General features: G+C 38.3%; 1 protein-coding gene across 2 annotated transcripts in view; it reads right to left on the bottom strand.

Annotated features, from left to right (window-relative positions):
* Positions 1-14,993, bottom strand: part of PIK3C3 (phosphatidylinositol 3-kinase catalytic subunit type 3) — a 67,278-nt gene that overhangs the window by 18,500 nt on the left and 33,785 nt on the right. The window contains exons 20-22 of one of the 2 annotated variants that reach the window (XM_021380581.1): positions 14,031-14,115; positions 12,446-12,520; positions 1,834-2,002 (exon numbers count right to left, since the gene is read on the bottom strand). In XM_021380581.1, the coding sequence (XP_021236256.1) occupies positions 1,834-2,002; positions 12,446-12,520; positions 14,031-14,115 (329 nt within the window). Of the gene's footprint in view, positions 1-1,833; positions 2,003-11,504; positions 11,621-12,445; positions 12,521-14,030; positions 14,116-14,993 lie in introns of those variants that run through there. The other variant, XM_021380582.1, reaches the window with a different exon arrangement.

The following is a 14,993-nucleotide window of genomic DNA, read 5'->3' on the forward strand; positions in this document are numbered from 1 at the left end:
ACACAGAGGCTGCTCCTTCATTAGAGTACTGCTGACAAACACACAGAACTGATCAGTGTTCAAAAAGGTAGAAAGACATTTCTTCCAGGAAAATCAGTAAATAAATAACAAAAGAACCACAAAAAGCCCTCAACAATTATCATGTACCAAACTATTTCCTATCTAAAACAAAGAACAAAACTTTTTCCACTTACAAGTTTTAAATTATTTTTGGTTTTGCTGCGCACACACATCCTACAAGAAACACTAAAAGACTGAGATGCAGCACTTGAAATATGCAGAGAACTGTCTATAACCCAGAGAAACCAAGAATGTAATAAACTGAAAAAGATGACAAATAGGGTATCCAAAATTTGACGTAGCAAAGTGGTTATGATTTCACCATATTTCACCAGAAGAAGTATCTGTGAGTAGGTCTGCATCAACATATAGAGCTGTTACAGCTAATCCATTCCTCTCTAATTACTCTTTCTTTTCCTAACCCATTAAACAAGCAATCTTGATCATTCTTAATTCTAGTTGTTGAAAGTAACAGTTATTGTAATACCAATATTATCCTTCTATGTTAAAAGCTTTAAAAATGTATATCCAGAAAAATACTTTCCAATTACCCCGAACAAATATTGGAGAGAATAATTACAACTACAGTTCCAGAATTAAAATGAAAACATACTGATTTGAAGTCTAGTTTTATTCCAAAATCACCACTGTACTTCATGTTTAACTATGATCTCTGTAGCAAATAGCTACACAAACTAGTTAATGCAATGGATAATCCTTCACTAATATAACAGACCTTTCCTCTGAAACACCTAGGTTTAAACAACAAAAACAACTTTGAATTATTTCAAAACTAACAAATACAATATTATCAAAGAATTTTGAGTAGCATTTAGAACATGGAATACACATCAGCCTTTCTGACTGTTCTCTTAAGTCATATGTATTGTTTGCCAACAAAGCATCATTGATTTTTCCTTCTGCTGCACTGCCTCTAATCTATTAACAACATCAGTCTATAAAACAATTCCTTATTTTTAATTCATTTCACTATTAGCAGGAAAACTACCTGTATCTTTTTTTTCTGATATTTCTTACCATTGTCTATGTATTTCATACATGTATTTTTCACATTCTTTTCATACAAGTCATTTTTTTCACATATGTGGAGGTCTATACTACGTGATCCAGATATTGAAGGAAGATGTACTTCAACCATAAGTTAATCATTGTCTACAAGAGTGCTCACCTGTGTACTGCTGAAACAGATCTAAAGGAGTGATTTGCTTGCCTGTAAATAAAAGCCTAAAAAGATTTAACTTGTTGCAGGTATCTACAGAAGCTACTAACATACTTGACTACTACGCATAGCAGCTTATAACTGTCCTGCAGGACCTTCATCCAGTTAAGTTTATGTATACTATCCTCAAGGCAAAGAATTTGATTCTGATCATCACTAATCTAAACTGGAGGAGGGTAAAGTAGTAAAGCAGCAAATGATTTAAGTGGATAGTTACTTAATAAGTAGTAATCGGAGAAAAAATTGCTTAAGGGCAAAATAACATCCAAAATGCAAGATACAACTTAATACCCCACAGGATTTATGAAACAGCTGCTGAGATTATTAAACAAGCAAAACCGAGGATCTTAACTTAAAGGACAACTACATTCAGACTCCACCAGAGTTATTTTCATTTCTTTATTTCATATAAATCCTTGTTTGAATTAGGAATGTAGACAAGTTTTGAATTTTCAAAATAAATATTCTCCCCTATTCATTCACTCTTCTGCTTTATATTAGCTCAAATAACTTAGCACTGAAAAGTATGTTACCTGCGGAGATGGAGAAAGGCTGTGTAGCATTGCTTACGGAACTCCTGGTACTGTTCACTCTGTGTGCCTCCCATGCCTTCCACCATCTCCTTATTCAGCTTCATTGGGGGAGGTAGAGGTTTAGGGTCCCGACCCAAAATATAACCAAAGTCAATGTGGAATAGTTTTCCTATGAGACAAAAGGTGCATACAATTGCTTACTTCAACAACTCATATAGTATCAAATCTTGATGCCAAACAGTAATAAAAAATTGATAAATCCATAGGTATGATTTCTGGAAGATAAATTGTTTTCAAGAAGTACAATTCATTGCTTTCTGTAAGGCTTTTACCTTCAGCTATCAAGCTGAAACTACAGACTTAAAGCTAATATCAAATTCATTCAGAGCATTAAAAAATGGGTGAGAGTTTTGTGCTTTTTAAACATACGGACTATATTCATAAAGACTGAATCAGTGATGAAAACAAGGAGACATTAACTACACACTTACATAATACATACTACTACCTTTTTTTCTCTTTAAGAACTTGTTACCAAATAAAAATATTGTTATACAGACTGTACTGTTTTTAGTATTCCATTTGGTTACTCTGGCATGTGATACGTTACCTCAGTAGTATGTTAATTTTACCACAGGGAAAATAAGAATCATAGTCCTAAAATCCTTTGTTTGATTAAGATTTCTTTTAGCATTTTTCATATTAGAGTAAACTTGACCACCATATCAAACATGTTTTGAATTCGCTGAAGTCTCTCCTGAGTTTTTCCAGTCCTAAAATACAAGCTACAGCACTTGAGCGCTACCTTTCCCTTCTCAGATCAACTATGTCTATATTACTACAGCACTACCTTGACAAAAAATTTAGGTATGTCTCATTTCAAATAAAGGAGGCAACTTCTGTTCCTACCAGGAGCTTATGTGGAACAATGTTTTTTACAATATTATCCACAAATTTATTGGGAAGCATTCACTCTTTCTTTTCATAGAATCGTAGAATGGTTTGGGTTGGAAGGGACCTTTACAATCACCTAGTTCTAAACCCCTGCAATAGGCAGGGACACCTCCCTCTAGACCAGGTTACTCAAAGACCCATCCAGCCTGGCCTTGATTGCTTCCAGGGAGGGGGCATTCACAACCTCTCTGGGCAACCTGTTCCAGAATCTCACCACCCTCACAGTAAAGAATTTCTTCTAATATCTAGTCTAAATCTACCCTCTTCCAGCTTAAAACCATTTCCCCTTTTCAATCCTGCTGAATATCATGAGAGATGCAGTATGGAGCAAAATAAAAAAAATGAAACAGCAATTTCAAACATAATACCAGAACATTTGATTATCTAAAGACTATATATATTTTTGTATACAAACAGAATGCAGTCATCAAAAATGTAAGCAGTGTAATTTATCAATTCTTAAGAAGCCATTTTCTAGGAATATTCCTGACTTGCTTCTTAAATGGTAAATATTGGCCATATAAAGCAAAAAGTGTTTTTGAAAGTGTTCTGCAAACATTTTCAGTTTGATACTGAATTTTGAAACACATCATTTCAACAATACTATAGCTGCATGAAAAATAGGTCAAAATGTATATTAAATGAAAGGTCACAGAACCATAAAATCATGTAGGTTGGAAAAGATCTTAGAGATTATCAAGTCCAACTGTCAAATTCAACGTATCACGTCCCAGCATTAAACCATGCCATTCCGTGCAATGTCTGCATGTCCCTTTAATGCCTCCAGGGATGGAGACTCCACCATCGCCCTTGGCAGCCCATTCTAATGCTTGACCATCCTCTCTATGAAGAAATTTTTCTTTCTGTCCAACCTAAACCTCTCCTGAGGAAAATGGCATCAAGTCTCACCAACTCTTATCACTTGTCACCTCAAAAAGAGATAGATACCTCCGTCACTGCAACCTCCTTTCAGGTTACTCCAGAGCGTTGCGGTTTTCTCTCAGCCTATTCTTCTCCAAACTAAACCACCCCAATTTTCTCAGTTGCTTCACTGAAGTCTTGGTTTTTAGTACTTTCACCAGCTCTGCTTCTCATAAACTTGCACAATTCAACCTGCTCCTTGCAGCCAGGGTCCCAGAACACAGTATGCAAGGTATGGTCTCCACAGTGCTATGTACACTCACTTCCCTAGTACTGCTGGCCTGCTTAAAGTATTTCCTTTGGACAGAGAGAAACTTTGCTGTAGTCGGTATGGAGGAGAAATCAGGAGGTAAATAAAGGACAGTCAGGTGTTTGAACTGTTAGGTGAGTTTTACATCCAAAGCAGAGTTCCCTAGTGACACTAATAAATCTACTTTTTACATTTTCTTCATAGAGAAAAATGAAGTTTTCAACATGAAACTAGAAAATCATTAGCATAACTTATGTAGTCATGATAGTACAGAAACAGAAATATATACTAACTCTTGCTTCAGCATTATGGAACTCAACAGTTATGAACACATTTTTCTATTTCTTTTCACAGAGAGGGACGAGTGAGAGAGGTGGAGGCTGGAAGCTGTCTTGGGCAGAGTGACCATGAAATGGTAGAGTTCTCTATTCTTGGTGAAGTTAGGAGTGGGGACAGCAAAACTGCTACCTTGGACTTCCAGAGGGCAGACTTTGAACTGTTCATGACACTGGTAGGGAGAGTCCCTGGGTATTCAGTTCTGAAGGGTAAAGGGGTCCAGGAAGGCTGGTCGCTCCTCAAGAAGGAAGTCTTAAAGGTGCAGGAGCACGCTATGCCCCTGTGCCGCAAGATGAGCCAGCAGGGAAGAAAACTGGCGCAGATGAACAGGGAGTTTTTCTCTGGGAGAAAAAGAGTATCTAACTCCTGTGGAAGAAGGGACAGGCAACTTAGGGAGAGTACAAAGAAGTTGTTAGGATGCGCAGGGAGAAAATTAGAAAGACAAAAGCCCAGTCTGAGCTCAACTTGGCCGCCGGGGTAAAAGAGAACAAATAACTTCTTTACAAATATATTAGCAGTTAGAGGAGCACTAAGGAGAATCTCCATTCTTTACAGGATGCAGCGGGGAATGTGAGCACTAAGGATAAGGCTGAGGTTCTCAATGCCTTCTTTATGTCAGTCTTTAAAAGTCAGACCAGTTATCCCCTGGGTACTCTACCCCCTGACCTGGAAGTCTGGGATGGCAAGCAGAATAAACTCCCTATGACTCAGGTGGAAACAGTTAAGAGATGTATTATTCCACTGGGACTGCCACAAGTCCATGGAGCTGGATGGGATCCACCCGAGGGTGCTGAGGGAGCTGGTGGAGGTAATTTCCAAGTTGCCTTCCACCATCTGTCAGCAATCCTGGTCAACTAAAGACAGCTCAGGGGGACTGGAAGCTTGCCAACGTGACCATTATTTACAAGAAGGGTTGTACAGAGGATCCAGGGAACTAAAGCCCTGTCAGCCTGACCTTGGTGTCATGAAAGGTTATGGAGCAGAACACCTTGCGTGAGATCACATGGCACGTGTGGGACCATTGAGAGATCAGGCCCAGCCAGCACGGGTTCACAAAAGGCAGGTCCTTCACCTGACCTCCTTCTACAATTGTGTGACCCGGCTGGTGGATGAGGGAGAGGCTGCTGATGTAATTCACGTAGACTTCAGCAAAGCATTTGACACTGTCTCCAATAGTATTCTCCTGTGAAAGCTGCCAGCCCATGCCTTGGACAGGTACACTTTCTGCTGGGTAATGAACTGGCTGGAGGACAGCCCAGAGAGAAGTGGTGAATGGAGTTACATCCATCTAGTGACCGGTCACAAATGGTGCTCCCCAGGGGTTGGTATTGGAGTCTGTCCTGTTTAATATCTTTATTGATGACCTGGACAAGGGGATTGAGTTCACTCTCAGTAAGTTTGCAGGTGACATCAAGTCAGGAGGAAGTGCTGATCTGCCTGAGGGTAGGAAGGCCCTACAGTGCAATCTGGACAGGCTGGATCGCTGGGCTGAGGCCAGTGGGATGAAGTTCAACAAGACTAAGTCCCAAGTCCTGCACTTTGGCCACAACAACCCCATGCAATACCACAAGCTTAGGACAGAGTGGATGGAAGACTGTGTGGAAGAAATGGACCTGGGGGTGTTGGTTCATGCTTGGCTAAATGTAAACCAGAAGCGTGTCCACGTGGCCGAGAAGGCCAATGGCATCCTGGCTTGTATCAGGAAAAGTGTTACCAGCAGGAGCAGGGAGGTGATCGTCCCCCTGAACTCAGCTCTGTTGAGGCTGCACCTTGAGCACTGTGTTCAGTTTTGGGCCTATCATTACAAGAAAGACACTGAGGCCCTAGCGTCTGTCCAGAAAAGGGCAATGAAGTTGGTGAGGGTCTGGAGCACAAGTCTTGTGAAGAGCAGTTGAGGGAACTGAGATTGTTTAGTCTGGAGAAGAGGAGGCTCAGAGGAGATCTTATAGTTCCCTACATCTATCTGAAAGGAGGACGTGGCAAGGTGGGGATCAGCCTCTTCTCCTGCATACCCAGTGACAGGAGTAGAGGGAATTGCCTCAAATTGCACCAGGGGGGAATCAGGTTGAAAATTAGGAAAAAATTTCTGTTCCAAAAGAGTAGTCAGGTGCTGGAATGGGCTGCCCAAGGAGGTGGTTAAGTCACTTTCACTGGAGGTACTGTAGTCAATAAATGTTTAGATGTGATACTAAGGGACATGGTTTAGTGGGGAAATAGTGGTAGTAAGTGGATGCTTGGTCCAACCTTGGTGATTCTATATTTGTTTGCCAGTATTATACCCTGAAGCATCTATAATCATTTTAATAAGCTTAAATGATAAACATCCTTGAAAAAACTGCAACAGCTAGTATTTTTCAATTAGTCATTCATATCACTGAATAATGGATGTTCCATCACCAGAGAAAACTGCTTGAGGTCTGTCATAAGCATTCTTCAACTCAAGAAACAAATTCCATCACGGTCAATTGTCTGAGGGAGATCACAAGGATACTTAATGAGCAAACTAAATATTCACTAGTTGATAAATGTCACATTCATTACATTTTGCATATCTAATTGTGTTAAAAACTTCCTTGAATAGTATTTTCACACTGTTACAGAAGTTAGTTTACAAAAATGAATTTTATAAGTAAGTTTTTTGAAGTAGACGCTGATATACACAGACACATCTCCACTGCGTTACAAAAACAGTTTAATTAAAGAGTCTGGGGGAGGGTCTGTTTTCAGTTCACTTATTCAAATTCCATCATCATGAAGAGTCCAGGGACAACATTTGAATAAAAGAATAACTCTAGTGGCAGTAATTAAATCTTTTCTTAGTTTGCTCTGGAGGTAAAGGAGGCACTAATTAATAACGTAAATTAGTAACTAAGATGTAACTGAAACATTCAAAAACATTAATATGAATGCATATGAACATATAGAGAATCACACACAGAATTGTAGGACTTGAAAGGAACCTCTGGAGATCATCAACTTATATCTCAGTCCTAAAAATGAATAAAATAAAGATGAGGCCATCTTATATAATGGTTATAGCTTCTCTAGCTATATTTCAAAATTCAGTAGATTTTTAGGCTATGACTCAAAATGTACACAAAAAGTTTTAATTTGAATACATTCTATATATTTAGTACATAGATTTGAGAAATATTAAACAGGCTAAATTTATTTTTATTTGGATAGCTCCAAGATCAATTAAGTCAGCATACTAAACTATAAAATAATGATAGAAGGCTTCCTTTGTGTTTTTTAATCAAGGGATGATACTTGGAATCCCACTGTAAAGAAAATAATGATTGAGATAGTTTATCAAGAATCTCAGGAAGGTTCTTGGATCTTTTAAAAGTTTTTCCATCCTAAGTTGATGATGTTGAGGACAGTGTTCTGCATCATCCCTGAGACAAACCAAACCTTGTCATTCTGAAAGAAAACTGATCAGCTTCCTGGCAGTCCTTCTAAAGAGTCATATTTTTATTGTCTCAGACTGTGTTTTCCTCCACTAAAAATTCACCAGCTAGTTTTTTGTTTCTTTTTTCTATGCTGCCATTTCTACCTATTAGACCCCATTTCACGCCTTTACACAAGATCTTAATAAGTCAGTATCAGCTAAATTAGAAGGAAAAGGCTGGAAAAAGATTCTGCTACCTATTTTAGAAGGTATAGAAACATAAAATACTAAGTAGCAGCAGAAAGAGCAGGATAGAAAGGTGAACTCTCCAGCTTTACGTATTCTGGAACAGCTTCTTTATATGAGTTTCAAAAAAAATTCTGCAACTTAGTATTTAGCGTACTGAAGATAATTTTAAGAGGACAGAATACATTCAGTTAGAATTTTTATGCTGTGAGAATTGACTTTTAGAGTGATAGTGTATTTGCTTAGCACAGTCATTCCTTCTGATATACATCTGTAAGGAAGAAGGCAAAAAGCTATCAACAACTTTTCTCCAGGAGTACAGTTCTTCAAAACACCACTTAACGTTTGTCAGCCTCAGGTGTGACATTATTTGAAGAATAACCTTAGGTAGGAATTCAAGCTGTGCAACAGTCTACAGGAGAATCAGCGTCATATTTACAACACCAAGCTGAGTGGCACAGTTGACACAACAGAAGGAAGAGACGCCTTCCAGAGGGACCTGAACAAGCTTGAAAAGTGGGCCCATGTGAATCTAATGAAGCTCAATAAAACCAAGCACAACGTGCTGCGCTTAAGTTGGGGCAATCCCAGATATGTACACAAACGGAGAGAAGAACTCATTGAGAGCAGCCCTGAGAAGGCAGTAAGGGTACCGGTAGACGAAAACCTTAACACGAGTCAGCAGTGCATACTTGCAGCTTGGAAAGCCAACAGTATCCTCGGCTGCATCAGAAGAGGGGTGGCCTTTACAAGGGAGCTTATAAAAAGGAGGAAAATCATATTTTTACATAGATAGATGTGACAGAACAAGAGGGAATGGTTTTAAAATAATAGAGGGGAGATTTTGATCAGATGTTAGACAAATTTTTCACTGAGAGGGTGGTGAGGTGTTAAAGCAGGCTGCCCAGGGAAACTGTCAATGTCCCATCCCTGGAGGCCAGGCTGGATGGGGCCTTGAGCAACTGATCGAGTGCCTGATTTAGCAGCTGGCAGCCCAGCCCACAGCAGGGGGCTGGAACAACTTTTACGTTTGAAGTCCTTTCCAATCCAAGCCATTCTATGATTCCATGATATTTAATTAACTATTGAGTAAGGTTTTTCAGTTCTGAACTACTACATAAGAAAATTTATGCCATCATCATTTGAGAGTTCCTACAGTTACATAGCTTGGTTGGTAAAAAAAAAAAACAACTGGACTTAGAGGATTACTCTTCAAATTTTATTTATCAGAATGGATCAAATTGGAAGGGACCTTCTGGAAAACATCTCATCCAATTTCACTGCTCAGGTAGTGCTACCTAGATCAGTTTGCCCAGCCCAGGACCATATCTAGAAAGCTTTTCAATATCCCCAAGGATGGAGACTCCTGGGCAAACTGTGCCAGGGCTCAGTCACCTTCACTATGATCAGTATTTTGTACTACATAGCATGGTATTTATATACAATTACCTGTCCTCTCAGTATCAGACATCTTATGAACTTCGTGCTTCTTCTAAGGGCTGTTCTCCCCTTCCTTCAACATACAGTGAGTGCCATAACGTACACATCTCATTCTTATTAACTTATTCCATTGTCTAATCCAGCTTCACATTTATTACATCTTAATTTGAAAAGGTTTATAATTATTAGGCATGCTTATAAATTACAGATAGAGACAAAACTGGACAACAAATATTAATTGCTGTTCCTGAGTGACTGTTAAATTCCAACCCTACAATATTAGCCATAAAAAAAAAAACAGAAAGGGAAGTTACTTAAGAAAACAGGTGAAACAGATCTGATCCCCTGAGACACTTCCATTTTTGTAGGGCTAGAAATAAAAGGCATGAATTTCAGGCTCAAAGATACTAGAAGTAATCAATTCAATTGTTTAAATATAGACAAGAAAGTATGCATATATGGTCATATCATTTAAGAACGGTGTTTCTAGATACATTCCTTGAGCTAAGAAGTTAGTTTTTCCAACTTATGATGTCTTGGTTTGTGAGAGAACAAAGGTAGCAGATGAAAATAATTTCAGGCTCTGAATTTACTGTGAGTGTGCACTGCCCTCTGCTGTTATGTTTAAATTCTTCCACTAACTCAAACTAAGCTATAGTTACTTCCTAACATAGCTTTACCTCACATTAGAAGACTAAATTATTATTACTCTGACTATGCAAACAGTACCTGCAATAAAAAATGCTTCATACCCGTAATCATATAAATGATAGGGACCTCTTGACAGATTTTTAAATGTTCATTTTCACAATCCCAATCAAATAAGGGAAAACATATTTGCTTCAGTTGTTCTCCGACAAGCTTACTTCAAGACATTCTCCCAGAATCAATTTCCAATACTTTAATTTGAAGTACTTTGAGTCACTGTAACATATGCTTCAGGCATACTGCGAAGCCATCCATGTGGATATGTCTCTTTTCCCCAAATAATATATTTTATTTACACTTTTCTCACTCATTAAATGTTTTACCTTGCTATAAACACTTAACATCTAACTCTTCTTCATTAGGAGATGGTGTACTGATGGACTGTTGGCTGAATATGAGCCAGCAGTGTGCCCAGGTGGCCAAGAAGGCCAGTGGCATACTGGCTTGGATCAGGAATGGGGTGGTGAGCAGGACTAGGGAAGTCATCCTGCCCCTGTACTCGGCATTGGTGAGGCCCCACCTCAAGTACTGGGTTCAGTTTTGGGCACCTCAATACAGGAAGGACATTGAGGTGCTGGAGCAGGTGCAAAGAAGGGCAACAAGGATGGTGAAGGGCTTGGAGAATATGCCCTACAAGGAGTGACTAAAGGAACTGGGGCTGTTTAGTCTGGGGAAGGGGAGGCTGAAGGGAGACCTTATTGCTCTCTTCAAATACCTGAAAGGTGATTGCAGTGAGAGCGGGGCTGATCTCTTCTCACTGGTGACAGGACAAGGTGAAATGGCCTCAAGCTGCGCCGGGGGAGGTTTAGGTTGGATATGGAAAAACTTCTTTACGGAAAGGGTTGTGAAGCACTGGAATAGGCTCCCTGGGGAGGTGATTCAGTCACCATCTCTGAACATGTTTAAAAACCATTTGGATGTGGTGCTCAGGGACAGGATTTTAGCATTGGGTTGTTAAGAGTTAGGATAGTGTGTTTAGGTTGCAGTTGGACTTGATGAACTTGAAGGTCTTTTCCAACCTGAGCAATTCTATGATTCTATGATCTTATGAATTTGTAATAGGTAGGACATTTAGACTCTAATCCCTTCTACAAATAGCTGGGAAAAACAAAAAGCCAACTTCAGTTGAATGATCCAGACCAGCAGTTAGTCTGATGGAACAGCTGGATTTTTTACTCTACAGTGTGGCTTGGTTTTGTTAAAAAAAATATTCAGAGGTAAGACACAACTCTGAAGTGAGCATTGCTCTGCCAGGTCTCATGTGGCATTCCCAGTTTGGGGCTGCATCATGTTTTCAGTTTCTTCGAAGAGCAACTGAAAAGTTCATAGAACCATTTCTTTTAGAAGAAAGTCAAATCTGAGAGAAGAATTATCAGGGATATCCCAGGGAAGTTACAGAGATTATATATAATTCCACATGACTACTGATAATACTTGCCTAGACGTCTACTGTATTTGGAACAGTGTACATAAAATACTAAAATGCAACTGGCGTGCAATTAGTACATCTTGAAATTGCTTTCAATTGCATGTTAGAAAATCTGAAAAACAGGAATAATTTAATGAATGATTAAATTGTTTGATAAAGATCAATAATGATACTTGGAGTTAGAATTAGTTTACAGCTACCTATTACAGCATTCTTTTTTTCAGCTTTGAACAAGATTTTTTAAAAAATTCAAGTGTGATTTTTATAAAAGCTTAAAACAACAGCAACAGGTTTTTTGGTCTTAGGGAAAGGCAGACAAGTTTTACCCTATACTGTGTCCATACTACTTTCAAAAAGGTCAGCATCACTCAAGAAAGAACTTGTGTTAAAAAAAAAAAAAAAACAATGCTGAAGTCAAGCTTTCATGAGTATAAAAATGCCAAAGTAGAATACAAGATAGTAAAATAAACAAAGTGAAATCTGTACAGTAATCTAGTGTTTGTAAACATTTCTGTGTTTAGTTGAATTCAGACTTCAGATATCTAAGTTCCTGTTACAAAAACATCAATACCACATATCAGATATATATTATTTCTTGCCTAATTTGATTAGAGCATGCTTAATCTACTTGTTTCCTTATTATTCATTTGTCATGTTACTTTTATTGGGCGGTTGGAACTAGATGATCTTCTAGGTCCCCTCCAAATTAAGCTCATCTGTGTGTGTAGTTAAAATTTAAACTTTGACTTGCTGAATCAAATACTACCTTAGATGAGACAATACACTTTTGCACTGGAAGTATAAGAATACATTTTGATATCCAATACTCAGTGGGTTCTATCCACAAGGAAATTTGAGCCAATACATTTGAATATTTCCCACACATTTGAAATTAAATAAATGTCATTATAAAATTATACTACTAAAAGGAATTTACCTGTTTTTGTTAGTAAAAGATTATCCAGATGTCTGTCTCCAACTCCAAGGATGTAAGTAATTACACAATAACCAGCTGTAAGAAGTAAATTGTAAGCATCAAACAAGTACATCTCCTGGAGAGCAACAAGTAAGTTCTGCACAATTAACAGCAGTATATAATGTAATCTTAAATCTTGTTCACAAGCACTAAGTATGCCGCAGAGGATGGGAAGACAAGGAAGAATAATCAAGATTATCAGCAATACGAAGAACATGAAGTAATGAATTGAAATTCAAATTTACTCAAAACTGCCTAGATTAAACTTCTGCTACCCAATTATTTGCATAATAGTGACAAAAAAACTAATTTCTTTCAATACTTGGATTAAGACACTTCAAAATTAAGAGGAAGCACTTTGAGCAAAATAAATGTATGTACTTCAAACTTGAAATGATATTTATAAAACTGTAAACAAGCATTAGACATTGATATGAATCTGAATGTGTATGTCAGCAGTATTTACAAGCTAAGCAGTAACCTAGGATGTGATAAATACATTGGAACTAATGCAAACTCTTATTTCTTTCACCCACTAACCAGAACCATTTTAAGAAGTTCTACTGACTACATCAGAAAGAATAAAAAAAGAAGATACTACAGAGCAACAATTGAATGACATTTTTTGTAGGACAAAGCTTTTTAATTTGATGGACAGCAAACACTTTTACACGAGCACCCATTTACTGACCAAAGAACTACACTACCACATTTTCTTTTTATCCAAATGGAGTAAGAAATTGAACAGTGTCATCCAAGAAAAAAAAATCACTTGCTTTAATAGCAAATTGAAATTTTCTATCTCAAATACAGATGATTCATTACTGCACAAATACTTTACAACTCCCTGAATTATAAAGAATCTAACTGATGAAATGGAAGGACCAAAGGTAAGATTATTGCTAGAAAGAAGAGCATTTTTAGCTTCTAATCTCCTTCAAGGAGAAGGAAAGAGGGCAGAGGAGAGAAATAGCATACTGCACGTCCAACTCAAAGTTACCCTTTTCATTAGTCAATGGCATTCCCTTTTGAGGGCTTTGCAGACTCCTTGATCATAATGGGAAATAAGTTGAAATATTTTGCATTACTCCTCCTCCTTCTTGCATCGCCTCCCCCCTCCAGAAAAAAAAGGCACTAAGTAGAAAGAAAATCCTAATTCTCCTACGTTATCTCAAAAATCTATGCACGGATGCTAATTATCAGCAAAATTCATGGCCTCTAATTCCACCCTGAACGTTCCAAGAAGCCTCAACATTGCTGTAGTCCTGACAAATTAAAGACTAGCTTTTTGTCCATTAGAATCTTTCAATTAAAAATGAAAGTTAAATTTAATAGCAAAGCACTTAATGACTGATCAGCTGGATAAGCTTTAGACCTTACCGGGTACATAAACAAGATCTACACTTGCTACAACAGAGGTCCTGACAGCAAGTAGCTGTATAGTCCTCCAGCTGCTGACATCTAAATTGAAGTGCCTAAATAACTCATCAACCCCAACCATTATTATTTCAGATACAAAATTATCAGTTGTAGTAGTGTCACCTACCACAGCTCTTAACATACGTGTCCATCACCTCTGCACTTATTCCGTGAGGTCCAGTCTCACTAGGTGCGTGCTTTCTGAAGAAGTTCTGGAAGGGAAGTCAACAACACATTTAGATATCCCGTATGACCTGAAACATGGTTTTTGTAACTAATAATTGAAGATTTAAAACAAGACCACAAATAGCCAGTAGTGTAATGTTAAGCTAACAGCCACCTCCCACTTTGCATCAAAACTAGTAAGATCTAATTTAATTCTATATTGCTGTCTTTACATTTCATCTTAATCACCATATTCTCACACTCAGCAGAAATAGATCTGAAGTGCAAATTGAAATGCATATCTTTAAGATAGTCTCAGAAAATTAACAACACATTAAGGGTATACTAATTAATAACCATGATTATAAAAAAGTACTTTCTCAGGGATAGGTTTGTGACAGATCAGGAAAAATCACACAGAAATATGTTCTGTGAAAAAGGATCTGAGACTGCAAGTTGACGACCAGCTGAACATGAGCCAGCAGTGTGCCCAGGTGGCATAGAAGGCCAGTGGCATCCTGGCTTGTAAAGAAATAGTGCTGTCAGCAGGAGCAGGGACTGCAGAGGATCAACCTCTGTGCTCAGCTCTGTTGAGGCTGCACCTTGAGAACTGTGTTCAGTTTTGGGCCTCTCACTACAAGAAAGACATTGAGGCAAAGGAGTGACTCCTGAGAACAACAACAAAACTGGTGAGGGGTCTGGAACACAAATCTTAGGATGAACAGCTGAGATAACTGGGACTGTTTAATCTAGAGAAGAGGAGGCTTCTCTGCAGCTACTTACGGGGAGTTGTGGCAAGGTGGGGGCCAGCCACTGCTCTCAGGTAACGAGTGATAGAATGAGAGGTAACAGCCTTACATTGTGCCAGGGAAGGTTCAGACAATAGGGAAATCTACTTCTCAGAAAGAGTGGTCAGGCACTGGCA

This window comes from Numida meleagris, chromosome Z, assembly GCF_002078875.1.
Source record: "Numida meleagris isolate 19003 breed g44 Domestic line chromosome Z, NumMel1.0, whole genome shotgun sequence".
Taxonomy (NCBI): Eukaryota; Metazoa; Chordata; class Aves; order Galliformes; family Numididae; genus Numida; species Numida meleagris.